Source organism: Lutra lutra, chromosome 10, assembly GCF_902655055.1.
Source record: "Lutra lutra chromosome 10, mLutLut1.2, whole genome shotgun sequence".
NCBI lineage: Eukaryota > Metazoa > Chordata > Mammalia > Carnivora > Mustelidae > Lutra > Lutra lutra.
This window is the reverse complement of record NC_062287.1, coordinates 58,335,235-58,362,419: the sequence shown is the minus strand read 5'-3', so window position 1 is coordinate 58,362,419 and position 27,185 is coordinate 58,335,235. Positions and strand designations below refer to the sequence as shown.

The following is a 27,185-nucleotide window of genomic DNA, read 5'->3' as shown; positions in this document are numbered from 1 at the left end:
GACCCAGGAAAATTCTTTTACTCCCCCAAATTCCTGTATTCTGTCCCTTGGTAATCAAACCCTCCCCACACTCCTAACGTATAGTAACCACTGACCTAGCTCCCATCCCTACACTTCTGTCTTTCTCAGAACGTCATTGAGATGGAATCACAGAGCATGTCACTTTTTGAGTCCGGTGTCTTTCACTCAGTACAAGGCCTTTGAGATTCATCTATTGTATACATCAATATTCATTCCTTTTTATTGCTGGGCCGTTTCCCACAGTTCGTTTACACACTCACACATGGAAGGACATCGATTTGTGTCTGGCTTTTGGCCACTCCAAATAAAGCTACTATTAACACTGTATACAAGTTTTAGTATGAATACAAATTTTCATTATCTATAGGGGTAAATACCTAGAAGCAGAATTGCTGGGACAGGTAACAAATCATGTTTAACTTTCTCAGAAGTTCTATAAGCAAAAGTTCCGGTGGCTCTTCCTCCTCGCCTGACACTTGGTGGTGTCCGTTTTTTTAATTTTAGCCATTCTGCCAGATGTGTAGTGGTATCTCACTGTGGTTTTAATCTGTACTTCCCTAATGGTTGGTGATATTGAGTGATATGAACTCTTTTCACACATTTCTTTGTCATCCATGTAACTACTTTGATGAAGTGTCTTTTAAATCTTTTCCCATTCTAGAGTTGCTTGTTTCTGTTGTTCAGTTTGGGAGTTATTTGTGCCGGAAACCTTTTTTTATGATTTATTTATTTTTATTTTAGAGAGAGAGAGAGCATGCAAGCTGGGAGAGGGACAGAGTAAGAGGAAGAGAATCTCAAGCAGACTCTCGGCCGAGCGCAGACCTAAACACTGACCTAGCTCCCATCCCTACCCATCACGGGACTCGATCCTTAAAGCCTGAGATCATGACCCAGACCAAAATCAGGAGTCAGATACCTATCGCACTGAGCCACCCACACACCACTGTGCCAGAAACTTTTACCTTTTCTCACTGAATTCTGACAGTAACCCTGCAAGGGTAGGAATCATTAACCACCATTTTACCTAAGAAAACTAAAGGAGGGGCGCCTGGGTGGCTCAGTGGGTTAAAGCCTCTGCCTTCGGCTCAGGTCATGATCCCGGGGTCCTGGGATCGAGCCCCGCATTGGGCTCTCTGCTCAGCGGGGAGCCTGCTTCCCTTCCTCTCTCTCTGCCTGCCTCTCTGCCTGCCTCTCTGCCTACTTGTGATCTCTCTCTGTCAAGTAAATAAATAAATAAATCTTTAAAAAAAAAAAAAAGAAAACTAAAGGAGAAGTCACTAAACTACTACAATCGCAGTTCTTCCTAATTTCAGAATTTTACTCATTATTTAATCACCTGTGACATACAGACCACTAGAAGGCAAGCTCTATGAAAGCTGAAATCTTATCTGTTTTGTTTGCTATAGAATCCATATTCCTATAATGGTGCCTGGCACACAAGAGGTATTCAATAAAAATCCGTTTAACAGCTGGATAAATGCCCTTGATTTCCCATGTAGGCTCCAGGAGGACAATAACACTGCTCTCAAAATGTCAGGACAGGTCGAAGGGATGGTGGCTGTTGACTGCCTCTCTCTGTATACCTCAGACTGCCAGACAACTTGATAGGACCATCCCCCTGCAGCAAATCCTTTCCCAATGGGCAGTGTTCCCACCTGAGGTCTCAGTAGAACATAGGCCATGAATTTTCACACTGGTGGGCTCGTCGAACTTTCTCCCAGCCTTGAATGAGGGGCACCATCGTCAATACTGCCATCTTGCTCATCTGAAGGGCCCACAATCCATAGCTCTTGCCAACTCAGAAGCAAGGAAAGAGAGTCCTTGAGCCGCCAAACTGGCTGCCCCCGACACAACTGATTATATATTTTCTACAAAATGCCTGCTGAGTCTCAGCTTGCCATAAGTCAAATTTCATAGCTCACAGCAGAGTAAAAACAGCAATTAGAAATGGGGATGAGGGGCGCCTGGGTGGCTCAGTGGGTTAAAGCCTCTGCCTTTGGCTCAGGTCATGATCCCAGGGTCCTGGAATCGAGCCCCCGTCGGGCTCTCTGCTCAGCGGGGAACCTGCTTCCCTTCCTCTCTCTCTGCCTGCCTCTCTGCCTACTTGTGATCTCTGTCTGTCAAATAAATAAATAAAATCTTTAAAAAAAATAAAAAAAAAGAAATGGGGATGAATCAAAAATAAGACAGAAATTATAGGAAGAAATCACAACAATGGATATGGGAATCCAGGAACTGGGGTAATCGTGTAAGAGGCCCTGAAGACATGTTTTGAATGACTCAATAAAGGCACCACTCTGTTCACCATTAATCTTTGAAAAGAGAGACGTATTTAAAAAAATTGGCTAAAATATTAAGAGAGCCAGAACTGAGGTTATAGTTCAGTCATCTGAAAAACTTACTGATATGAGGTCTGAATACATGAGGCCTTATAGGGCACCCTTCAGACTTGCGCTAAGATCTTTGGTAATCAGCCGAGCTTTTAAGTGGTCATGAGAAGCTCATGTCCTTCATGGTCAGCCACAGGTAGGGTTTCATCACTCACGCCTCAGGGCCCATCAGCCAATATTCTAAGCTCTGAGCTGTCCACCCACGCTCTAGTTAGAACCTGACACTCCAAGTTGTCTCATATGTTTACACACCGACTCAAGCACACATACTTTGCGACCATTATTTCTTCTTTCAAAGACAGTTGCTTGTGATGAGTCATGAAAACGTCAGACTGGGAGGCCCCCCTCACCACCAGAGGCCCAAGATTGCAGAGAGAGCAGCTGAGCCAAAGGCAAAGGCAGAAGTTATACTTGAAAAAGAACAGCTCACCACTGGCAAGAAAGAGCAGGGTGACAGCTTTTTTGTTATTTTAGAACAGTTTGTGCTGATGAGCTTTTTGTTGTGGAACATTCTACTAAAAAGAACATTTTCTTCCTCCCTCATGACAAAGCAATCAGCAGAAAGTGAAAAAAAGGAGGAGCAGATAACAAAGATATCCAGGAATTTGTGGATCTTGGATCATATCACCTTTTTTTTTTTTTTTTAGATTTTATTTATTTATTTGACAGACAGATCACAAGTAGGCAGAGAGGCAGGCAGAGAGAGAGAGAGGAGGAAGCAGGCTCCCTGCGGAGCAGAGAGCCAGATGTGGAGCTCGATCCCAGGACCCTGAGATCTTGACCTGAGCCGAAGGCAGAGGCTTTAACCCACTGAGCCACCCAGGCGCCCCATGATCATATCACCTTCTTAACTGATGTGCCATCCATCCTCTAGTCCTGTGGCTAGGCCCCCAGAGAGAGATCAGGAAGCCTCTAGGCCTTATCTGCTTCTAGGAGCATGGTTTTATTCTCAGCACAAGCAAATAAAATTTGGGTCCTTTGAGGGCCAGAGCCACTTCTAGATGCAACTAAAAGTTCTGCTCACTTTTATCAGGTGTCCTTGCTCAAGGTCCTACAGTTGGCAGGTTCAACAAGGAGACCTCTCAGCCGGGCTGCCTGGGCCCCGACTTTCCTTTCCAGGTTTTTGTCCTGCTGCCTTCCCCCACGGTTGCTCTGTCTGACCAACCCACCCACCATGCTCTTACTACCTCCACATCTGTGCTCACACTGGGTCCCTACTCAGGCTGCCCCATTCCTTCCACACCACCCGAATATCTACTTTTGCTCCAGGAGGTCTATTTTTGTCCTCTTATAAATTCCTTGGACCTTATCTAATTCAACCTAATACAAGGATCCCCTCGGCTAACCAGTCAGTAGAGTGCTATTTTCTACAGGCCCACCTTCAGTGACTGGGAGCTCACTGCATACCTACCAAGAAAGCTTTTTCTACAAGATGGCGCTGGTACACAATTCTTTATTCTAAAAGAATATGCCCATATTTTACTTTTCTCACACTGGTCCTGGTTCTGTCTTTAGAATAAGAGAAATAGTACACCAGTACTTCACAGCATGAGCTTTGAAATCAGATCTGTACTCGTACCCAGTGTGTCCTTGGAACAAGCCTTCACAAGGCCCCAGTCCTTGACAATAACACCAACTTCAAAAGGCTATTAAGAAAGGTAAAAGAGTTAATTATGCAAAGAGCTTAACACTGTGCCTGGCACGGAATAAGAATTCAATAAACACTAGCTAGTGTTGTGGTTTTCATCGCCTGCACCATCGTAATTTAAATCTGATTCTTCCACTCATAGTGTATTTGAAGATAGAAATTTTATTACCTGAATCTTTTCTTTTCCAGGCTCATGTTTCTCCACTAGACTGTAAATGATATGAGGACAGATGCGTGTGTCCTCTTCACTGCCACAGCCCCATGTCTACAACCGTGCCTGGCACATACATGATATCTATAAATACTGAATTCTATTGGATGTCTCCATCTCATAGTTTCCTTGCCCTTCATCGTTCACGTAGCTCCTTTACAGGCTCTCACTGCTCCAGATGCTTCTAATAACGTGAGATCCAAAATTGAGCTCAAAACTTAAAAGGTGGGCTGACGAGCAGGGTGAAGAGACTGGGCTTACCTCTCCCTTGTGACACACACCATATCACTATTAAAGATTTGGCACAACTTGGCCGTTTCACCAAACTGCTGGCTCGTGTTGAGCTGGAAATCAACTGAAACCTTTACATCTTTTCACACACGATGACCATACTCTGGGCTCTGTGGAATTGGAACTGTAGTGATGCCAAAAGGTGAGACAATAACAGAGCTTTCTCCATCTAGAGATTCCTCTCACGCCTACTATCTGGACCACTCAACAGGCTCTCAGCAACTGTGGCCTGGAATTCAGAATGATGTTTCTAGGAACATGCATTTCTTCCTCTCAAACTGAGCACAAACTCCCAGAGGGCAAGATAATGACCGCCTTGACTTCTCTCCTGCTTGCCAACACAGGACTAAGCACACAGCAAGGACAGACGGATGCCGTCCGCCTGCAGCAGGATTACAGTAGGGAGGCAGGGGAACTGTAGAGACCAACCTCGGGGCTCCCTCTCCCTCTCAAACAGCACAGCGCAGTCAGTGTTGTGCTTCTGGCTGGTAGGCGGATGGGAGCCAGTCCAGGCAGAGACACAGACATCAGGCCTGCACGCGGACAGGCTGGGTCCTACAGAATCACCTCCCTTGACAAGGAGGAGCTCTTAGAGAACAAGCCAACATCAAGAACATCTCTCCACGGGGAAGAGTGTCTGGACAGCTTTCGGGAACTGTCCACACTGGAAGAGAAGAGAGCCACAGCATGGTGAGAGAGCTCACCTCATCGCTTTCTTCCACGTCCACATCACCATTGGCATCATCGTCCATCAGCTTGTGGATGCTGCGGACTGCATCAAAGCTGAGCTTCTCATCCTCACTGTGGCACAGGGGCTTGTCAATCCGGCAAAACTCTGTACAGGAAAAGCAAGAGACAACATTACTGTGGGCCACGACCCACCTGTCCCAGGGTCCATAGTTTCCAGCAGCTAAATCCTCAGGCAGCCACTTCACTGGCTATTTGTACAGTGAGAAATGGGTTTCATGCAGTCTTCAGCTTCTCCCCAACGATGTGCTGAGCTTCCCAATTTAGGGACAATGCCTTATTATCCTAATCAATCCCTGGCAGGCAAGTCAAGAATAAGATTAGGGCTACACTGGGATTGGGTGCCTGGGTGGCTCAGTGGGTTGGGCCTCTGTCTTCGGCTCAGGTCATGATCTCAGGGTCCTGGGATGGAGCCCCGCATCGGGCTCTCTGCTCGGCAGGGAGCCTGCTTCCCCCTCTCTCTCTACCTGCCTTTCTGCCTACTTGTGATCTCTGTCTATCAAATAAATAAAATCTTTTAAAAAAATGTTGAATTAAAAAAAAGGAATACACTGGGATCTAGAACAAAGAACATGAATAGGTAACTCACAAGAAAATATATATATAAATGAGAGAAAATACAAACAACCAATGGACATAGGGGGAAAAAGTTTCGCCTTACTAGTAAGGGAAGAAATACATATTCAGATGAAATATCACTTTGAGTCAGTCAATAAATAAATGTGCAATAATACAGTCTTTCTAGAAACAGGAACACAGCCCATTTACCATAGTAGCAAAAAAATATGTTTTCCTTCTCGTTCACCTTATCACTGCTGGGAGTAGCAAAGTGCCAGCCCCGGGCTCGCTGCAGAGAGCCCTCACATGCTGAGCCTGCCCAGAGGGGGTTACAGTCAGCGAGAGCTATCAGGCACCCATGGTCCTGAGCACATCAGCTACAACAACGTGGGAAGCCCACAGGCCCACAGGGCAGCTTCCTCCACCACCAATACACAGTCATGTGGCACTAAAGCCAGCACAAGAGCTGAGGCCACCTAACCCTCCCTCTCTTAGAACCCTGGGAGGGCCCCTGGGTGGCTCAGTGGGTTAAGCCTCTGCCTTCGGCTCAGGTCATGATCCCAGGGTCCCGGGATCAAGCCCCTCATCGGGCTCCCTGCTTGGAGGGGAGTCTGCTTCTCCCTCTCTCTCTGCCTGCCTCTCTGCCTACTTGTGATCTCTGTCTGTCAAGAAATAAAATCTTTAAAAAAGAAAAAAAAAGAACCCTGGGAAACACTATACACACAGTAGAAAGAGCCTGGCATCTTGTCTTAGCTCTTCTGTGTGACCCTAGGGAGGTCACTTCCCTTCTCCAGGCCTCAAGCTCGGGTATCTGAAAAAGACATTGTAAGTAAAGTTTCTAGAATGTCTTCCAATGCTTAGATTCTAAAATTCCTCTTTCCCTGTGACCCTGATCTTGGTAACTTCTCTCTAGCAAGAATCCTCAGATCACTCCCAAGGAAGAAGCTATCACAGAAGAGAAAGCAAGGACCAGGAAAAGAGGCTGCTGCTGTGAAGCCTTCTAGAAAGCACTAATCAAAGACCTGAAACATTCCACTCCATTTAATCATTTTCCCGTCTGCTGTCAGAGGCAGTGACAGGACAGGACAAGTCACCTCTCTCTCACTGGCTAGTTGCTCAAATCCTTCTCAAAATGAGGGAGTGCTATAAATGTTAAATGTGGAAAATGTCCCATATGTGACTCAGTAAAAACAGGTTGGATACTGGAGCTCACAGATGGTAACTGTTGTGCCCGAAGTCAAAGACAGCTGAACAGCCACAGCTAGAGCCCAGGCCTACTGACTCCCAGGCCCACACTTCACCTGACTGCTTTTATGCCAAGGCAACCAAACAGCTTTAAGGTGGTTTCATCTTCTGGAAGTCACAGATGGTAAGAAGCCCACTGAGGAAATGGCTTTATAGAAGACAAAAAGTAAGAAAAACAGTATATATACCAAAGAAATATCTCCATATAATCTTATATTCTTCTACATTTGTCCTACAAGTTGGAGTGGAGGGTGGGGTGGGTACTGAGGGAAAGAGGAGAATGTAGCCAAGGATTAAGGCATTGTTTCTCAACTTCCTCACCAACAAGAGCTCTTGGCATGATTGTTTCGTTCATGGACTCCTATCCATGAACTACCTATCTAAAAAAGAATTGCAGTAAGGAATGACTGGTTCATAGACGGAAGCACACAGCACTGGGATTAGTATTACCAACATAATGTTTTCCTTCCCTTACTCCTATTTTTGTGTTAATCAAAGGCACACATAATTGCCTATCAGAACAAGGGGAAAAAATTTTAATTGCCTATCAGAGATTTTTGATCAGCACATGATGTACCCATTTAAAAAATATTTACTGGGTGTTCTTTATGTGCCAGGCTCTATAATCAGCACGGGGCATAAAGAGATGAGTCAGATCTCATCCCTGCTCTCAAGAAGCTTAGTTATAAAACTAGAGGAGAGGGGTGGTAATTACACGATGTGCTAAGCACCATGATAAAAAGAATGAGGATTACCCTAGAGGTCAGCAAACTTTTTCTGTAAAAGGCCAAATGGTAAACAATTTAGGATCTATGAACCAGATAGCCTCTGTTACAACTACCTAACTCTATCATAGAGCACAAAGGGTGCCATAGACAAAACATAAGTGCATGAGCTTAGCTGTGTTCCAATAAAACTTTATTCACAAAAACAGGTGGTGGGCTGAATTTGACCACTGGGTCATAGTTTGCTAACCCCTGTTCTAGAAAACCATAGGTAGCACACCTGAACCATATTAAGTTGACAGATTTTTGAACCAAAGCAAAGAAATCCAGTCTTTCCACTAGCCTGTTTCCACACACAGGTTTCTCATAAGTAAAGCACAACTTCTTTTTAAGTTTTATTTATTTAAGTAATCTCTATACCCAATGTGGGGCTCCAATTCACAGCCCCCAGATCAGGAGTCTCATGCTCTTCCAACTGAGCCAGCCAGGTGCCCCAAAGCATAACTTCTAATAGCATTTTTTTTAATGCTAAACTAGTTTACTGAACTCTAGGGATAGGGGGCAGAGGGAATCTCCAGGCCGGGCACCATTGGCCTAAGTCACCCAGCCCCTTTCCCGAAGGCCTATGGTAGGTCCAAGAAGTTTGGGCTTCCAACACTAGGCTCTGGTTTGTAACCTGATCAGACACACAGGTGACCTTTGCTGCTGGCATCATCAGACATAGAGAAGGATTAAAGGGATTGAGGATAAAGGGGTACAAAATCTTGATGTCCCATAAGGCCAGAGAATCCTGTCCAGAAAAACCACGTTAGCCAAAATTCACAAATGACTCCTGCTATCAAGCATTTCCTAGGCTGTCTCTCTTTCCTTCCTGAGACCTTTCTATCATCTCTTACACATTCCAATCTGGCAAGGTTTCCCACAGCCATGTGGAAATAGCCTTGGAAGAACCGAAGATTTAGCAATGCATTATTAGTAAGAGCCCTGAATTTGTAGTCAGAACATGTATGTCAAAACCTCAGCTCCATCAGTTACAACTATATGATGTTGGACAAGCTGTTTAAGTTCTCTGAGCTTCCAATGCCTCATCTGTAAAATGAGGACAAACCCTGTAAACAGACCACATTTGTTCAAACACCTTGCATAGGGCATGCAGAAAGCTGACAATCCATACATCTGTAGTCTCCTTCTTTCCTCCCAGAGAAACAAGTGAGCAGCTCCCATCCTCTGCTAACCAGCCACTCTCCCTCTCAGACGATGAAGAATCAAATACAGACATACAGTCCAATCAGATAGATCAGCATATGTTCTAGATGAGCTGGCAAGTGATTATAACAATAGTCTATATTCCCACAACACTTATGGTCTATCACTAAGAACATTTATCATACTGTGTTGCAGTTCTCTGTTTGTTTTCCCCATGAGACTGTGATTTCCAGAAGGACTTGGGACCATGTCCTCAGTCCCAAGCAAAAGCCAGGTTCTTGGTAGATGCTCATTAAATGTTTTTTTATGAATACTTAAAATACCAACTAACAATTATGTGTAGGCTTTCTCTACACAGAAAAGGGAATTCTAAGTAAAAAGATTAGTTCAGAACCAGGTTTTTAAATTGTTTGATCTCAGGGCCCCTGTATACTCGTGAAAATTGAAAATCCCCAAACTGATATTTACCATATTAGAAATTAAAATACAAATTCTAGTAGTAATTAGTTCCTCTTAGACCAATAAATCTCCTATACATTAATAGAAATATTATTTTTTTATGAAAAATAATTGTTTCCTGGAAAAAATGTTTTCTGAGAAGAGTAGGATTATTTTACATTTTTGCAAATCTCTTAATATCTTGATTAATGGAAAATGGCTATAGTTTTATACCTATGTCCAAGATCAAAACGGATATGTAGCTGGAAAAGACAGGAGTATTTTAATAACTTTTCAGATAACTGTAAACATTCTTCTCTAATATTACATCAAAACTCAACAAGTGGTAGATTTATTAAAGATTAGTTGCAATGTGAAATTTGAAACTAACTGGATGAACTTTTTGTACTTTATTACATTAAAATCTATTGCTCTATCTTGCACTTTCAATGATCTTTTATCAGGTGACGATGCACTTGGTCACATGAAAACTAGTGATTCAATGAGTTAGGCAGAGCTTCCAAATTGGCCCATTTCATCCATATAATAGCAAAACAATCAGTTATTAATATCACCACTAATTTAATCAGGAACGTTTTATTTATTTATTTATTTATTTGAGAGATTGAGAGACAGCTCCAGCAGTCACAGGGGCGCAGGGAGAAGGGTGCAATGCAGAGGGAGCATGGAGCCTGATGTGGGGTTTGATCTCACAACCCTGAGATCATGACCTGAGCTGAAATCAAGAGTCAGACACCCAACCAACTGAACCACCCGTTGCCACCTTTCTTTCTTTCTTTTTTTTAAAGTAGCCTCCATACCAAGCATGGAGCTTCACACAGGGCTTGAACTCATGACCTTGAGATCAAGACCTGAGCTGAGATCAAGAGTTGGACCCTTAACCGACTGAGCCACTGAGGTGCCCCCATCAGAAAAGCTTGAAATCTGGGGAAGCATCAAGCCCCCAGTGGCAGATACAAGTTTTCCACAATTCTAAGTTTTAAATAAAAGCTAGAATTTTATCATTGGCAACAAATACTACCAGTTGTTTTCCTCTAAGTAGCAGACTCACCTCATTCATTTTCAAGAAAATATCAGCCAAATAATTAGTCTCTGTAACTACAGTTTATCTGTCAGTTATTCTTTCAAATAAAAATAGTGTTCCCTGGGGCACCTGGGTGGCTCAGTCTTTAAGCATCTGCCTTCAGCTCAGGTTGATCCCAGGACCCTGGGATCGAGTCCCACAAGGGGCTCCCTGCTCAGTGGAGAACCTGCTTCCTCTCTCTCTCTCATCCCTGCTAGTGTTCTCTCTTGCTACCTCTGTCTCTCTCTCTCTCAAATAAATAGAATCTTTAAAGAAAAAAAAAAGTATTCCCTGAAGAAAGGAGGTAGTTCAGCTTCCAACTTGATGATACACTCTTCCTTAAAATAAACATCAAATTCTACCTGCAGCAAAAGTACTTTATGCATATTTCCTGTTTCATCACACAGAATACTAAAGAGACATGTATTCGTGGGATTTATTTTAATAGAATTCATACACTTTTACTTCTATATCTAAAAAAAAAAATTTTTTTTAAACAGAGCATATGAAGGTGAGGAAAACCGTGACCACTGGCACAGTTTGGTGCCACTGCTTTGACTCCTGACAAGGAACCAACAGTTTTACTTAATTGCTTTCATGCCACCAGTACAAATGTAGACATGGTGAAAAAAAAGCAAATAACATCTTAGCATTATTACTAAAATGTCTTTGACCTTTTGGACCCCTGAAAAGGTCTTGCTGATCCTCAATGGTCTGCAGACCACACTTTGTTAATCACTGACAGGCAAAACCACAGTCTTTCCCCCGTGTCCCAAGCTACTCTCCTTTCTCCAGGCGGAGCTAATCATTCACCACTCTATGCTCCAAAGCACTTCATACACAACTCCGCTATATTAATTCTCATGCTCTGATGTTCACATACCACGTCCAGAAAGGGGCAAGGACTAGGTTTGACTCACTCTATCTTCCAGGGCCTAGGATGGCACCTTCACTAACATCCACCGTCAAGTAGGAAATCAGTAAATGTTGGCTGAATGAATGAATGTGTGCGTAAATGGATTCATAGCAAACCGTATCTCCTCCAAAGACAAGAGAATTGCTGAGAACAAATGACCAATTCCTCCCACCAATATCCATCGTCCACCTGATGCCTCCCCGCTTCCAGCCAGTTTCTCATCACTGAACAGTAATTCCTCCCCCTGAGACCACGGATCTGCAGGCATGTGAAGCAGAGCCTGGCAATGGATTGTCTGGTGTGAGACATAAGCCCAAAGGGAAGGAAGTGAGAGAAATAGCAGGTAAGGAAGAAGGTATAGATCAGGAACAGAGAAGGCCACTAGACAGACTGCTCCTTACCACTTGGCTGGCAACTGAAGGGGTTCTGGAAATTGTGAAATCTTGCCAGCAGGAGCATCACCTGTTGCAAATAATTTCTCCACTTCACCTCCCACCCCCCAAAGCGGGACCAGGAAGCTCTGCAGGAATTCTCGATGGGATCAGAATCCATCCTTACCCTTAGAAAGGGCTCCAAAGACGATTAAAACAGAGCACCAGCCCTAGGAAGACTCATATTTGACCAAGGACCAGGACATTCCAGAGATAAAACAGCACAGAAGGGGCGCCTGGGTGGCTCGGTAGGTTAAAGCCTCTGCCTTCGGCTCAGGTTATGATCCCAGGGTCTTGGGATCAAGCCCCACGTTGGGCTCTCTGCTTAGTGGGGAGCCTGCTTCTACCTCTCTCTCTCTGCCCGCCTCTCTGCCTACTTGTGATCTGTCAAATAAATAAATAAAATCTTTAAAAAAAAAACAAAACAGCACAGAAGCTCGAGGCTAGGGCTAGGGGTCTGGAGAGGGGAAGGGGAGTAGGAGGAGAAAGGACCCTCTACACAGAAATGTAAAGAATGAGAAGGGGAACTGGTTTGGGACTTGGAACTGGCAAGAAAGAGCCCCCTTGGAATATCGCACATAGTAGGTCCAGCCACAGAGGAAAGAGGACTCAACTCCCAGGGGCTGGGTGAAATCCAGCCTCCTGAGGGATGTTCTTGCCCCTGTTGGAACATCAAGTCTCATATCCAAGCAAAGGCCCAGCTCTTCTCAGCAGGGGGGTTAGGAATTCAGAAGAGATTTCCTTATGGATAAAGCTGGCACTGGTATCAGCCACCCAAGCAACACTGACACAAAAGACTTCCCATGTCTCCCCCCAGGGAGAACACATCAAAAAATAACCCATACAACACCAAGAGTGAACCCTAAGAGAAGCTATGAACTTCAGGTGATCATGATGTATCCATGTAGGCTCATCCTTTGTAAAAAATGTACCACTCTGATAAGTAACATTGGTAATGGGGTTGGCTGTGCATATGTGGAGACAGAGAATATATGGGAAATCTCTGTACCTCCCTCTGAATTTTGTTGTAAACCTGTAACCGCTCTTTAAAAAAAAAAAAAGCATAGCCTACAATATGTGTGTGGTCAGTAAACATTTTTACAATTCTTACTAGCATACTTTTTTTTTTAAGATTTTATTTATTTATTTGACAGAGATTACAAGTAGGCAGAGAGGCAGGCAGAGAAAGAGAGAGGAAGGGAAGCAGGCTCCCCGCTGAGCAGAGAGCCCAATGCGGGGCTCGATCCCAGGACCCTGAGATCATGACCTGAGCCGAAGGCAGAGGCTATAAACCACTGAGCCACACAGGCGCCCCCTTACTAGCATACTTAAAAAATATTATATATGGAGGAGAGGAGTCAAGATGGCGGAGAAGTAGCAGGCTGAGACTACTTCAGGTAGCGGGAGATCAGCTAGATAGCTTATCTAAAGATTACAAACACCTACAAATCCAACGGGAGATCGAAGAGAAGAAGAACAGCAACTCTAAAAACAGAAAATCAACCACTTTCTGCAAGGTAGGACTGGCGGAGAAGTGAATCCAAAGCGACGGGAAGATAGACCGCGGGGGGAGGGGCCGGCTCCCGGCGAGCGGCGGAGCAACAGAGCACAAAATCGGGACATTTTTTTTTTTAAGATTTTATTTATTTATTTGACAGAGAGAAATCACAAGTAAGCAGAGAGGCAGGAAGAGAGAGAGGAGGAAGCAGGCTCCCTGCTGAGCAGAAAGCCCGATGTGGGGCTCGAACCCAGGACCTGGGATCATGACCTGAACCAAAAGCAGCAGCTTAACCCACTGAGCCACCCAGGCGCCCCAAAAATCGGGACTTTTAAAAGTCTGTTCCGCTGAGGGACATCGCTCCAGAGGCTTAACTAGGGTGAAGCCCAGGCGGGGTCAGCGTGGCCTCAGGTCCCGCAGGGTCACAGAAGGATCGGGGGTGGCTGAGTGTCGCAGAGCTCACAGGTATTAGAACGGGGAAGCCGGCTACAGAGAGAGACAGAGCCGAGGAGTGACTCTCAGCTCGGGGTTACCTTGAACCGGTTGCAGGCTCGGTCAGCTCGGAGCGCGGCCGAGGGCCAGGGTGGCGGGAGTCATTGGGCGCTGTTCCCTGGGGGCGCACTGAGGAGTGGGGCCCCGGGCTCTCGGCTCCTCCGGGCCGGAGACCAGGAGGCCGCCATCTTCATTCCAGTCCTCCGGAACTCTACAGAAAGCGCTCAGGGAACAAAAGCTCCCGAAAGCAGAAAGCAAACCCGAGCAGATTACTCAGCCTGGCCCTGGATAAGGGCGGTGCAACTCCGCCTGCGGCAAAGACACTTGAGAATCACTACAACAGGCCCCTCCCCCAGAAGATCAGCAAGAAACCCAGCCAGGACCAAGTTTACCTACCAAGGAGTGTAGTTTCAATACCAAGGAGAGCGGCGGAATTCCAGAGGAGGAGAAAGCAAAGCACGGAACTCATGGCTTTCTCCCCATGATTCTTTAGCCTTGCAGTTAATTTAATTTTTTTTTCTTTTCTTTTCAATTTTTTTTTCTTCTTCTGCTAAATTTTTTTAACTTTTACCCTTTTCTTTTTTAACATTTTTTAACTAGTTTATCTAATATATATATATATTTTTCCTTTTTATACTTTTTCTTTATTGGTTTTCTTTTTTTTAATTTTTTTTTCTTTCTTTCTGAACCTCTTTTTATCCCCTTTCTCCCCCGCCCACGACTTGGGATCTCTTCTGACTTGGCTAAAGCATATTTTCCTGGGGTTGTTGCCACCCTTTTAGTATTTTACTTGCTCCTTCATATAATCTTATCTGGACAAAATGACAAGGCGGAAAAATTCACCACAGAAAAAAGAACAAGAAGCAGTACCAAAGGCTAGGGACCTAATCAATACAGACATTGGGAACATGTCTGATATAGAGTTCAGAATGACGATTCTCAAGGTTCTAGACGGGCTTGAAAAAGATATTAAAAAGACGGGCATGGAAGATATTAAAGCAACCCTCTCGGGAGATATAAAAGCCCTTTCTGGAGAAATAAAAGAACTAAAATCTAACCAAGTTGAAATCAAAAAAGCTATTAATGAGGTGCAATCAAAAATGGAGGTTCTCACTGCTAGGATAAATGAGGCAGAAGAAAGAATTAGCGATATAGAAGACCAAATGACAGAGAATAAAGAAGCTGAGCAAAAGAGGGACAAACAGCTACTGGACCACGAGGGGAGAGTTCGAGAGATAAGTGACACCATAAGACGAAACAACATTAGAATAATTGGGATTCCAGAAGAAGAGGAAACAGAGAGGGGAGCAGAAGGTATGTTGGAGAGAATTATTGGAGAGAATTTCCCCAATATGGCAAAGGGAACAAGCATCAAAATCCAGGAGGTTCAGAGAACCCCCCTCAAGATCAATAAGAATAGGTCCACACCCCGTCACCTAATAGTAAAATTGACAAGTCTTAGTGACAAAGAGAAGATCCTGAAAGCAGCCCGGGAAAAGAAGTCTGTAACGTACAATGGTAAAAATATTAGATTGGCAGCAGACTTATCCACAGAGACCTGGCAGGCCAGAAAGAGCTGGCATGATATATTCAGAGTACTAAACGAGAAAAACATGCAGCCAAGAATACTATATCCAGCTAGGCTATCATTGAAAATAGAAGGAGAGATTAAAAGCTTCCAGGACAAACAAAAACTGAAAGAATTTGCAAATACCAAACCAGCTCTACAGGAAATATTGAAAGGGGCCCTCTAAGCAAAGAGAGACCCTAAAAGAAGTAGATCAGAAAGAAACAGAGACAATATACAATAACAGTCACCTTACAGGCAATACAATGGCACTAAATTCATATCTCTCAATACTTACCCTGAATGTTAATGGGCTAAATGCCCCAATCAAAAGACACAGGGTATCAGAATGGATAAAAAAACAAAACCCATCTATATGTTGCCTACAAGAAACTCATCTTAAACCTGAAGACACCTCCAGATTTAAAGTGAGGGGGTGGAAAAGAATTTACCATGCTAATGGACATCAGAAGAAAGCAGGAGTGGCAATCCTTATAGCAGATCAATTAGATTTTAAGCCAAAGACTACAATAAGAGATGAGGAAGGACACTATATCATACTCAAAGGAACTATCCAACAAGAAGATCTAACAATTTTAAATATCTATGCCCCTAACGTGGGAGCAGCCAACTATATAAACCAATTAATAACAAAATCAAAGAAACATATCGACAATAATACAATAATAGTAGGGGACTTTAACACTCCCCTCACTGAAATGGACAGATCATCCAAGCAAAAGATCAACAAGGAAATAAAGGCCTTAAATGACACACTGGACCAAATGGACATCACAGATATATTCAGAACTTTTCATCCCAAAGCAACAGAATACACATTCTTCTCTAGTGCACATGGAACATTCTCCAGAATAGATCACATTCTTGGTCCTAAATCAGGTCTCAACCGTTATCAAAAGATTGGAATCATTCCCTGCATATTTTCAGACCACAATGCTCTGAAGCTAGAACTCAATCACAAGAGGAAATTTGGAAAGAACCCAAATACATGGAGACTAAACAGCATCCTTCTAAAGAAGGAATGGGTCAACCAGGAAATTAAAGAAGAATTGAAAAAATTCATGGAAACAAATGATAATGAAAACACAACGGTTCAGAATCTGTGGGACACAACAAAGGCAGTCCTGAGAGGAAAATATATAGCGGTACAAGCCTTTCTCAAGAAACAAGAAAGGTCTCAGGTACACAACCTAACCCTACACCTAAAGGAGCTGGAGAAAGAACAAGAAAGAAACCCTAAACCCAGCAGGAGAAGAGAAATCATAAAGATCAGAATAGAAATCAATGAAATAGAAACCAAAAAAACAATAGAACAAATCAACGAAACAAGGAGCTGGTTCTTTGAAAGAATTAATAAGATTGATAAACCCCTGGCCAGACTTATCAAAAAGAAAGAGAGAGGACCCAAATAAATAAAATCATGAATGAAAGAGGAGAGATCACAACAAACACCAAAGAAATACAGACAATTATAAGAACATACTATGAGCAACTCTACGCCAACAAATTTGACAATCTGGAAGAAATGGATGCATTCCTAGAGACATATAAACTACCACAACTGAACCAGGAAGAAATAGAAAGCCTCAACAGACCCATAAGCAGTAAGGAGATTGAAAGAGTCATCAAAAATCTCCAAACAAACAAAAGCCCAGGGCCAGATGGCTTCCCGGGGGAATTCTACCAAACATTTAAAGAAGAACTAATTCCTATTCTCCTGAAACTGTTCCAAAAAATAGAAATGGAAGGAAAACTTCCAAACTCATTTTATGAGGCCAGCATCACCTCGATCCCAAAACCAGACAAGGATCCCATCAAAAAAGAGAACTACAGACCAATATCCTTGATGAACACAGATGCAAAAATTCTCGCCAAAATACTAGCCAATAGGATTCAACAGTACATTAAAAGGATTATTCACCACGACCAAGTGGGATTTATTCCAGGGCTGCAAGGCTGGTTCAACATCTGCAAATCAATCAATGTGATACAACACATTAATAAAAGAAAGAACAAGAACCATATGATACTCTCCATAGATGCTGAAAAAGCATTTGACAAAGTACAGCATCCCTTCCTGATCAAAACTCTTCAAAGTGTAGGGATAGAGGGCACATACCTCAATATTATCAAAGCCATCTATGAAAAACCCACCGCAAATATCATTCTCAATGGAGAAAAACTGAAAGCTTTTCCGCTAAGGTCAGGAACACGACAGGGATGTCCGTTATCACCACTGCTATTCAACATAGTACTAGAAGTCCTAGCCTCAGCAATCAGACAACAAAAGGAAATTAAAGGCATCCAAATCGGCAAAGAAGAAGTCAAACTATCACTCTTCGCAGATGATATGATACTCTATGTGGAAAACCCAAAAGACTCCACTCCAAAACTGCTAGAACTTGTACAGGAATTCAGTCAAGTGTCAGGATATAAAATCAATGCACAGAAATCAGTTGCATTGCTCTACACCAACAACAAGACAGAAGAAAGAGAAATTAAGGAGTCCATCCCATTTACAATTGCACCCAAAACTATAAGATACCTAGGAATAAACCTAACCAAAGAGACTAAGAATCTATACACAGAAAACTATAAAGTACTCATGAAAGAAATTGAGGAAGACACAAAGAAATGGAAAAATGTTCCATGCTCCTGGATTGGAAGAATAAATATTGTGAAAATGTCTATGCTACCTAAGCAATCTACACATTTAATGCAATTCCTATCAAAGTACCATCCATTTTTTTCAAAGAAATGGAACAAATAATCCTAAAATTTATATGGAACCAGAAAAGACCTCGAATAGCCAAAGGAATATTGAAAAAGAAAGCCAAAGTTGGTGGCATCACAATTCCGGACTTCAAGCTCTATTACAAAGTTGTCATCATCAAGACAGCATGGTACTGGCACAAAAAGAGACACATAGACCAATGGAACAGAATAGAGAGCCCAGAAATAGACCCTCAACTCTATGGTCAACTCATCTTCGACAAAGCAGGAAAGAATGTCCAATGGAAAAAAGACAGCCTCTTCAACAAATGGTGTTGGGAAAATTGGACAGCCACATGCAGAAAAATGAAATTGGATCATTTTCTTACACCACACACGAAAATAGACTCAAAATGGATGAAGGATCTCAATGTGAGAAAGGAATCCATCAAAATCCTTGAGGAGAACACAGGCAGCAACCTCTTCGACCTCAGCGGCAGCAACATCTTCCTAGGAACATCGCCAAAGGCAAGGGAAGCAAGGGCAAAAATGAACTATTGGGATTTTATCAAGATCAAAAGCTTTTGCACAGCAAAAGAAACAGTTAACAAAACCAAAAGACAACTGACAGAATAGGAGAACATATTTGCAAATGACATATCAGATAAAGGGCTAGTGTCCAAAATCTATAAAGAACTTAGCAAACTCAACACCCAAAGAACAAATAATCCAATCAAGAAATGGGCAGAGGACATGAACAGACATTTCTGCAAAGAAGACATCCAGATGGCCAACAGACACATGAAAAAGTGCTCCACATCACTTGGCATCAGGGAAATACAAATCAAAACCACAATGAGATATCACCTCACACCAGTCAGAATGGCTAAAATTAACAAGTCAGGAAATGACAGATGCTGGCGAGGATGCGGAGAAAGGGGAACCCTCCTACACTGTTGGTGGGAATGCAAGCTGGTGCAACCACTCTGGAAAACAGCATGGAGGTTCCTCAAAATGTTGAAAATAGAACTACCCTATGACCCAGCAATTGCACTGCTGGGTATTTACCCTAAAGATACAAACGTAGTGATCCAAAGGGGCACGTGCACCTGAATGTTTATAGCAGCAATGTCTACAATAGCCAAACTATGGAAAGAACCTAGATGTCCATCAACAGACGAATGGATAAAGAAGATGTGGTATATATACACAATGGAATACTATGCAGCCATCAAAAGAAATGAAATCTTGCCATTTGCGACGACGTGGATGGAACTAGAGGGTATCATGCTTAGCGAAATAAGTCAATCGGAGAAAGACAACTCTCATATGATCTCCCTGATATGAGGGAGAGGAGATGCAACATGGGGGGTTAAGGGGGTAGGAGAAGAGTAAATGAAACAAGATGGGATTGGGAGGGAGACAAACCATAAGTGACTCTTAATCTCACAAAACAAACTGAGGGTTGATGGGGGGGAGGGGGGGTTGGGAGGGGGGTGAGGTTATGGATATTGGGGAGGGTATGTGCTATGGTGAGTGCTGTGAAGTGTGTAAACCTGGCGATTCGCAGACCTGTACCCCTGGGGATAAAAATATATTATATGTTTATAAAATTAAAATTAATAAAAATTTAAAAGAATATATTATATATGTTCATTATAATGCATGATAACTATATTTTGACGCTAAACTGCAATCTGAATACTTCGGTAACAATTTTTTTAATTCATATGACATATAATTATAGAAAGCCCTCAGTGGAAAAGAAAAAATTCACAGCCTTGGCAATGTAAAGAGCTTCAATATGCAACATACTGAGCTATAACCTCTGACTCCATGAGCACTTCTGACTTTGTACCTCTTCTGGCCTTACTTCAGTCAGCTTACAACTGCAATTATTTGAGGGTATCTGAAGGCAAAGCTCACGTCTTTCTCATTTTTTCATAGCACCTACTATCACCTCACACATGATACACTTATTTGTTGATCGGCTTATTGTCCATCTCCCTCCAACAGAAGCAAGGCTCACAAGAATAGGGACTTTTTTGTTCCCTGCAGTATCCCCCACAGAGACTCAGACAGTGCCTGGCACACAGTAGGTATTCAATATAGATCTTCTAAATGAAGGATTGTTTTCCGGAATGTGCAAAGCAAGTTTCTCCTCCAAATCTGACTTTTCAATGTTGAAGTTTTGAAAAATCTGACCTGCATTCAGTCCAAGGCGCTCTCTTCATACTACTTTCTCTCTCCTAAAGGGATCTTACCTCTCCTCACAGCCCTGATTACCATTTAAAGAAATTACTAATTGATGCCAACTCTCCAAAAAAAGCAAAATGATCTTTCTGCTGCAAGTTTCACTTGTGACCCTCAGAAACCCACAGAAGCCAACTACTTACTAAATATCTCCACACAAGGATGCCTGACAGGAACGTGAACTCATCATGTCTAAATCTAAAGTCATTAGGTCCCCCCAGACTTCCTACTTCTCCAGTTGCTTGTGTCAAAAACCTTCACATCTCACTCACTCCCCACTTCTAAACAAGCACCAATCCTAGTTCCAAGACTCAACTATTCCAAGTCCTCTTCTCACAGGGGAGAGATTCTGAATACTTACTGAGGATCAGCAGGAATGCTACCCACAGGCAAGGCTAGTGCATACCAGCTGATTGATTATCTGTCCAAGTTACCTTCCTACTCAAAACCCTTCAAAAGCTTTTCATTACTCTTTTTTTTTTTAAGATTATTTATTTGTCAGAGAGAGAGAGCACAAGCAGAGGGATGGGCAGGTAGAGAGAGAAGTAGGCTCCCCACTGAGCAAGGAGCCCGATGTGGGACTCGATCCCAGGACCCTGGGATCATCACCAGAGCTGAAGGCAGACACACTTAACTGACTGAGCCACCCAGGCATCCCAGCTTTTCATTACTCTTAAGATGAAGTTCAAATTTCTTAAAGTGGCCTGCAAGGCCTGACATGATTTGTCACCTGTCACCTTTCTGGTCTCATGTCCAGCAACTCCTGCAGCTTTGTGCAATCCTCCTTTGATGTTCCAAGTCTCTCCCCTCCTTTCTACATGTAGTACTCTGGTTCTCAACTACAGCTGCATATTAGACTCACTTAGGGAGCACTGATGTCGCTGACGCTCAAGCCCCATCCCAGACCAATTAAATCGGTATCTCTGTGGATGGGACCTAGGTATGGGTTTGGTTTTATGGAGAGTTTTTGCTTTTTTTTCTTTGAGACATCAACTAACTTTTACATATGCATATATTTAAGTAATTACCACCAAAATCAAGAAATAAAACATTCCCAACACTCTAGGAAGACCTCCTCCCTCTTGCCCCTTTCCAGTTAATACTACCACGACCACTTTCTCACCCCACCCCACAGGAGAAACTGCTTTTCTGACTTTTATCACCATACATGAGTTTTGCCTTTTCTTGACATTTATAAAAATAGAGCATGGATATTTTTTACGGCAGGGCTGCACACAATAAAATGTCCCCATTTTAAGTGTACAGTTCAGTGTGTTTCACAAACATATACACTTGAATACTCACCACCCCAATCAAGATATAGAACATTTCCATCATCCCAAAATGTTCCCACTTGGCATTTCACTGCCAACCTCTACTCTCACCCACATAACCACTGATCTGATTTCTATCATTATAAATTAGTTTTGCTTACTCTAGAACTTCAAAGAAATATAATCACCAGTATGCACTCTTTTGTGCCCGGTGGCTTTTGCTCAGCATTCAGAAGATTCAATCGTGTTGTCACATGAATCAGTTTTTTCCACGTTATCACTGAGTAGTATTCCACTGAATGAAGAGACCAAAATTTATTTACCCATCCACCAGTTTTTAGTTATCACAAATAAAGTGCTATGAGCATTCATGTACAAGTCTTTGTGTGGACATTTGTTTTCATTTTTCTTTTCTTTTTTTTTTTTAAGATTTTATTTATTTATTTCCCAGACAGAGATCACAAGCAGGCAGAGAGGCAGGCAGAGAGAGGGAAGGAAGCAGACTCCCCAATGAGCAGAGAGCCCAATGCAGGGCTTGATCCCAGGACCCCGGGATCATGACCTGAGCCAAAGGCAGAGGCTTTAACCCACTGAGCCACCCAGGCGCCCGTTTTCATTTTTCTTGAGTGAAAATGAGTTTTTCATCCCAAGTTCCAATAGGAGTAGAACTTCTGCGTTATATGGCAGGGGTACGTTTAACGTTTATGTGCCAAGCTGCTTTCCAGAGTAGTTGTACGGCTTTCTACTCTCCCCAGGAAGCACCAGCAGAAAGCACCATCCCAGTTGTTTCATGTTCTCTCTTAGACCACGTGATGCCAATGTGCTACCCGGGGTGAGAATAACCTAGAATTCCTATTTGCCAAAAGAACACAAAAATACAGATCCAAAGGAGCACATGCAACCAGTGTTTACACCAGCATTATCAACAATAGCCAAACTATGGAAGGAGCCCAAGTGACCATTAACTGGTGAGTGGATAAAGAAGACGTGGTATATGATGAAGAAGCAGACGGCAAACTGAGGACAAAGCAAAAGGTGACACCCTCTAACCCTCTCTCCCCAGGCGGGATCTGTGTGACATTGCTCAGGCACTCCCGGCTGCCCTAAAACTAAGGAAAGAGAAAACAAATGGGTAACTGACACACATCACAGTCCTGCAGGACAAGAGTCTCCATCAGTTTACAAATGTCTGAACGATTCACAAGGAAAAGGCATTCTTATCAATAGCCTAACTTTCAGAAACCCATAGACTCAATTTTCTGGAGCCCTAACATCACTGTCTCCTCCACAGTGACGTGGGAGACAAAGATAGAGGGAATGTAAATAAAATAAAATGTCCTTATAATATATATATTATTATATATATATATATATACATATATATATAAAATGTCCTGTAGCCCACTGACAAATACTTGAGGCAAGCAGAGTATGACATTCCTCCAGAAAACTCCCAACTGTCTTAAAGTTAATGTCTTACTAGAAGGAAAAACCATCTTCACTTGACAAAAGCCAAGCCTCCAGCATCCTATGAGTCTTCTTTAGCATAAAAAAGTCCTTTTGGACACTTTCCTTTGTCCTTACCTGCCCCCACTCCCAAGTATATAATCAGCCATTCCTCACAACCCCAGTGCAGCAGTACTTTCTACCCACGAGTCCTGTCCTGGTGCTTTAATAAAATCACCTTTTTGCACCAAAGATATCTGAAGAATTCATTCTTGGCCATTGGCTCTGGAGCTCACCAACATTCCAAAACTACAGTATATACATCTATAATGGAATATTACTCAGTCATCAAAAAGAATGAAATCTTGCCATTCTCAATGACATGGATGGATCTAGTGTATATTATGCTAACTGAAGTAAGTCAGTCAGAGAAAGACAAATACCTTATGATTTCACTCATATGTGGAATTTAAGAAACAAAACAAATGAACACATGGGAGGGGAAAAGGTAGGGGGGGCACAAATCCTACGAGACTCTTAAGGATAGAGAACAAACAGGGTTGATGGAGAGAGGTGGGTGGGGGATGGGCTAGATGGGTGATGGGTATTAAGGAGGGCACTTTTGTGTTGGGCACTAAGTGTTATATGGAAGCAATGAATCACTAAATTCTACTCTGAAACCAATATTGCACTGTAAATTAACTAACTAGAATTTAAATAAAAATTTAAAGGAAAAGAAAGAAAGAATAACCTAGAAACCTTCTGTATGGAAGCCTCTTCATTCTTTCTTGACCTGCAGACTCTGACTCATACTGTTGGTCTGAACTTAAACACTTTTTCTTCAAGAATCTTCCTTGATCATCTTCCCTGCCGAAGTGGTTTAGGCCCACATTGTTACATTCTCCAAATCACCCTATATTTTTTTATTGGTAGCACTTTTCACAATTATAATTATTTGCGTGATAATTTGTTCAATATCTTTCTTCACTAAACCGTAAGCTCCACAGTGGCAGGAACCATGGCTGCCTTCATGGCTGAATCCTGGCTTCAAGCCAACACCCAGCACCTAGCAAAGTCCCTAGCACAACAGCTGGGCTCCAGTGAACATTCACTGAATGAACAAATGAATGCCCAAAAGAACTCCACTGATGAAAGAGCAAATCGAAACAGAGATGAACAGACCCAGTACTTGCCCACAAAAAGTACAAGAATGAGCACACTATACGAATCAGAAAGACACAAAACAGAATAGGGTAAGACACAAGAGACCAGAGCAGCAGGAGATACCATTGTCTGAACAGGCAGAAGACAGTAGGAGTGGAAGGAAGGGAGGGCATCCCAACAAAGCAAACCCCAGAGCAAGCAGCATAGCATCTCACACAGATTAATTTGTAAAAGAACCCAAAGTCAAAGGGTACTTTTTACCAATCTTGCAAAAACTCCTAGCATACAATGGGAGTTACGGAGGTTGAGCTCTCCATTGTAGTTAGACTCTAGGCAGCAGAGCTGGAAGGGTTTTGGAGACAGCAAGGCCCACTGCCTGCCTTACGACAGAGGAGACTGAGGCTAGGAAAGGGGAGTGTTTTGCATGAGGTTGGTCAGCAAACTAGTGGCAGAACCAGATTAGAATTCTCTAACCTGCTATGCCGCATGGCATAGGGGTGCCTTCTTGTGCCAAGGCTGTCTGGTTGGGAGATCCAGATGAGTCTGTGCAAGAGGGCTCCCTAGAAATACTAACCCTTACTCTCCAAGACCCACAATTAGGAGCAATACATTCTGCTTGTCTACTGAGGGCCAAACCAGGAGTCCTAGCTGGTCTTAACCCATTTCCCAAGAAAGGTAAAATAGCATTCCTGGTTTTGCCTTAACGTCTTTAGTGTCCAGCACTAGCCAGGGACCCCTTCCTTAGTTAAGAGTTAGAAACGAAGTTAAAAAGATATTAGACAAGAAATAGAGTCCCTAGTACACTCTGTGGGAAGAAACAAAAAGAGCAAAAGAATATGCTTCTGTTTAATCATATGAAACATAATCACCTGCTAGATGAGATGAATTCTTCAGCCTCTCTCCACCCAGCCTGCCCATCGTGTCCCATGTCTACCTTCTTCCTCTCAGTATTCTTTTCTCCAAATACTGGTTACACAAGAAGCTTCCTTCCCAAAGAAGGTGGCTAATCCCTAAAGTTAGTCCCCATCAAGCAGGCCATGACCTCAGGAACCCAGGCTTCCGGTGCAGGGGTCTTCTAGCTGTTCTGACTCCCTGGGCCTCCTCCCATGTCTCCTGCAGGGCTTTGGGCTCTGGTCCATCCACTTAACAGCCTATCTGTCCACCCTTTAATTTTTAGAACCTTTCTGACTAAATTAAGAGCTTCTGAGCCCCAGTTCAGCATTCACATGCTACCACTTCAACACTGATTTCTGACTTTCAAACACCTAATTGCTGACATTGAGCTAGCTAGCCCAACTAACCAAAGGCACCAGGAATATGAAAAGAAGTAAGATAACTCTTCTCTGGCCTCCACGGTTCCCCCGTGTGCCTCAGTGATTAAAATACATACTGAATTACAGAAGTGGTAGTTGCAGGTCTTTAAATTTCAACTTTCCTATACTCTGAGTGCTCCTAAGGATTTTCTTATCTGAAAAATCAGTAAAGTCCTTGAAAAAACAGTCAAGTCCTGTAAGTGTTAGTCACTCACTTCTCAGTTGTCTATTCTCTGCTTTACCTGTGAGTCTTATCTTCCCAGCTATAGATGAGTCTGATTTTTCTGGTGTTCCCCTGTGTCTGGCAGAGCCCCAGGCAACACAAGACCTGGTCTAAAGACAACTGAAAGCAGCTTACAGGTTTTGAAGGTTTGCTTTCTCAGCTTTGGGGTCCCACATACCATAGGTCTTTACCTTCTGAAGGTATCTGTGCCAAGAAGCATGACAGCTCCAGAGAAATTAAATCAAAACACACTTGTTCAAAAGTTGCCCCAAATTCTCTGACCTGGCACCTGACCCAAACATTCCTGCATCCTGGCCAGCATTTGTCAGAGTCTGAGATAGCCAAAAAAATAATTACAAACAACTCAAAACAGATTTCTGCTGGGAAAAGTTTTCTGAAAGTGCTGGGATGGGCCCCAAAGAACTTGCCCAGATAAGGACATTGCACAGTGCCCAGGGGAGTATCCAACCCATTAGCAGACCCTCTAGGATTATACCCCTCTGGTTCCAAAGTGGAGCTGGCTCCCAACAGTCTTGATCACAGTGGCCCCAAGAGCACAGTGATAAATGCCTGGGTGAGCCGAGCACACCACTGTGTGGGGTAAAAACAATGGATTCCAGGTTCCCTCAGAGCTGGAGGTCATCCTCCAGCCTCCCCAGGCCCACTGCTGGCCAGCCTACCAGAGAACACATTCCTGGGCTCCCAAAGAGAACAGACCCAGGAAAGAGTTTCTCACCACCTTCCTACCCCACATCAGCCTCCACTCAAATAATGCGAAGAAGATAACTGGCCCCCTTTCTTCTTTTCTTGAGAGAAAACAACCAAGAACATCTACTGAAAGACCTTGCAGTCAGGATGATCATTCCAAAAACTGGGTTTGCAGCCCTTCCTCACCGGATGGCAATGGCAGTTATCAGCTCTTGTAATGGCGTCTCCTCAGAAGGGGGGCTGACTGTCCAGAACAAAGTGTGTCTGTGCCTCCTGAGAAGCCAGGCTCCCCGGCCCTGCTCCCACATGCCAATGAGCCAGATGTGATTTCTCAGGAAAGGTCTCTATGGCCGAGCAGGCTCCAACTCACAGAGAACTGAGTTCAGGTCTCCACGTACTTTGCCTGGGTTATAATAGCGTCCTCAGTGATCTTCCCATCTCTGCTTGTTTCTCTCAAATTCATTCTCTACTAAAGCAGTTAGTATAATTTTTCTAAAATTCAAATCTGACTATACCACTCTCCTGAATAAAGTCCTTCACAGGTTTACATTTAAAAACCCGTATTCACTATGGAGTATTATGCCTCCATCAGAAAAGATGAAT

The 27,185-nt window shown here is 43.1% G+C and overlaps 1 protein-coding gene across 5 annotated transcripts in view; it reads right to left on the bottom strand.

Annotated features, from left to right (window-relative positions):
- STIM1 (stromal interaction molecule 1) overlaps window positions 1-27,185 on the bottom strand; it is a 203,856-nt gene that overhangs the window by 83,573 nt on the left and 93,098 nt on the right. For all 5 annotated transcript variants that reach the window (XM_047690777.1, XM_047690776.1, XM_047690778.1 and 2 more), the window contains exon 2: window positions 5,266-5,396. In XM_047690777.1, coding sequence (XP_047546733.1) covers window positions 5,266-5,396 — 131 coding nt within the window. The remainder of the gene's footprint in view (window positions 1-5,265; window positions 5,397-27,185) is intronic.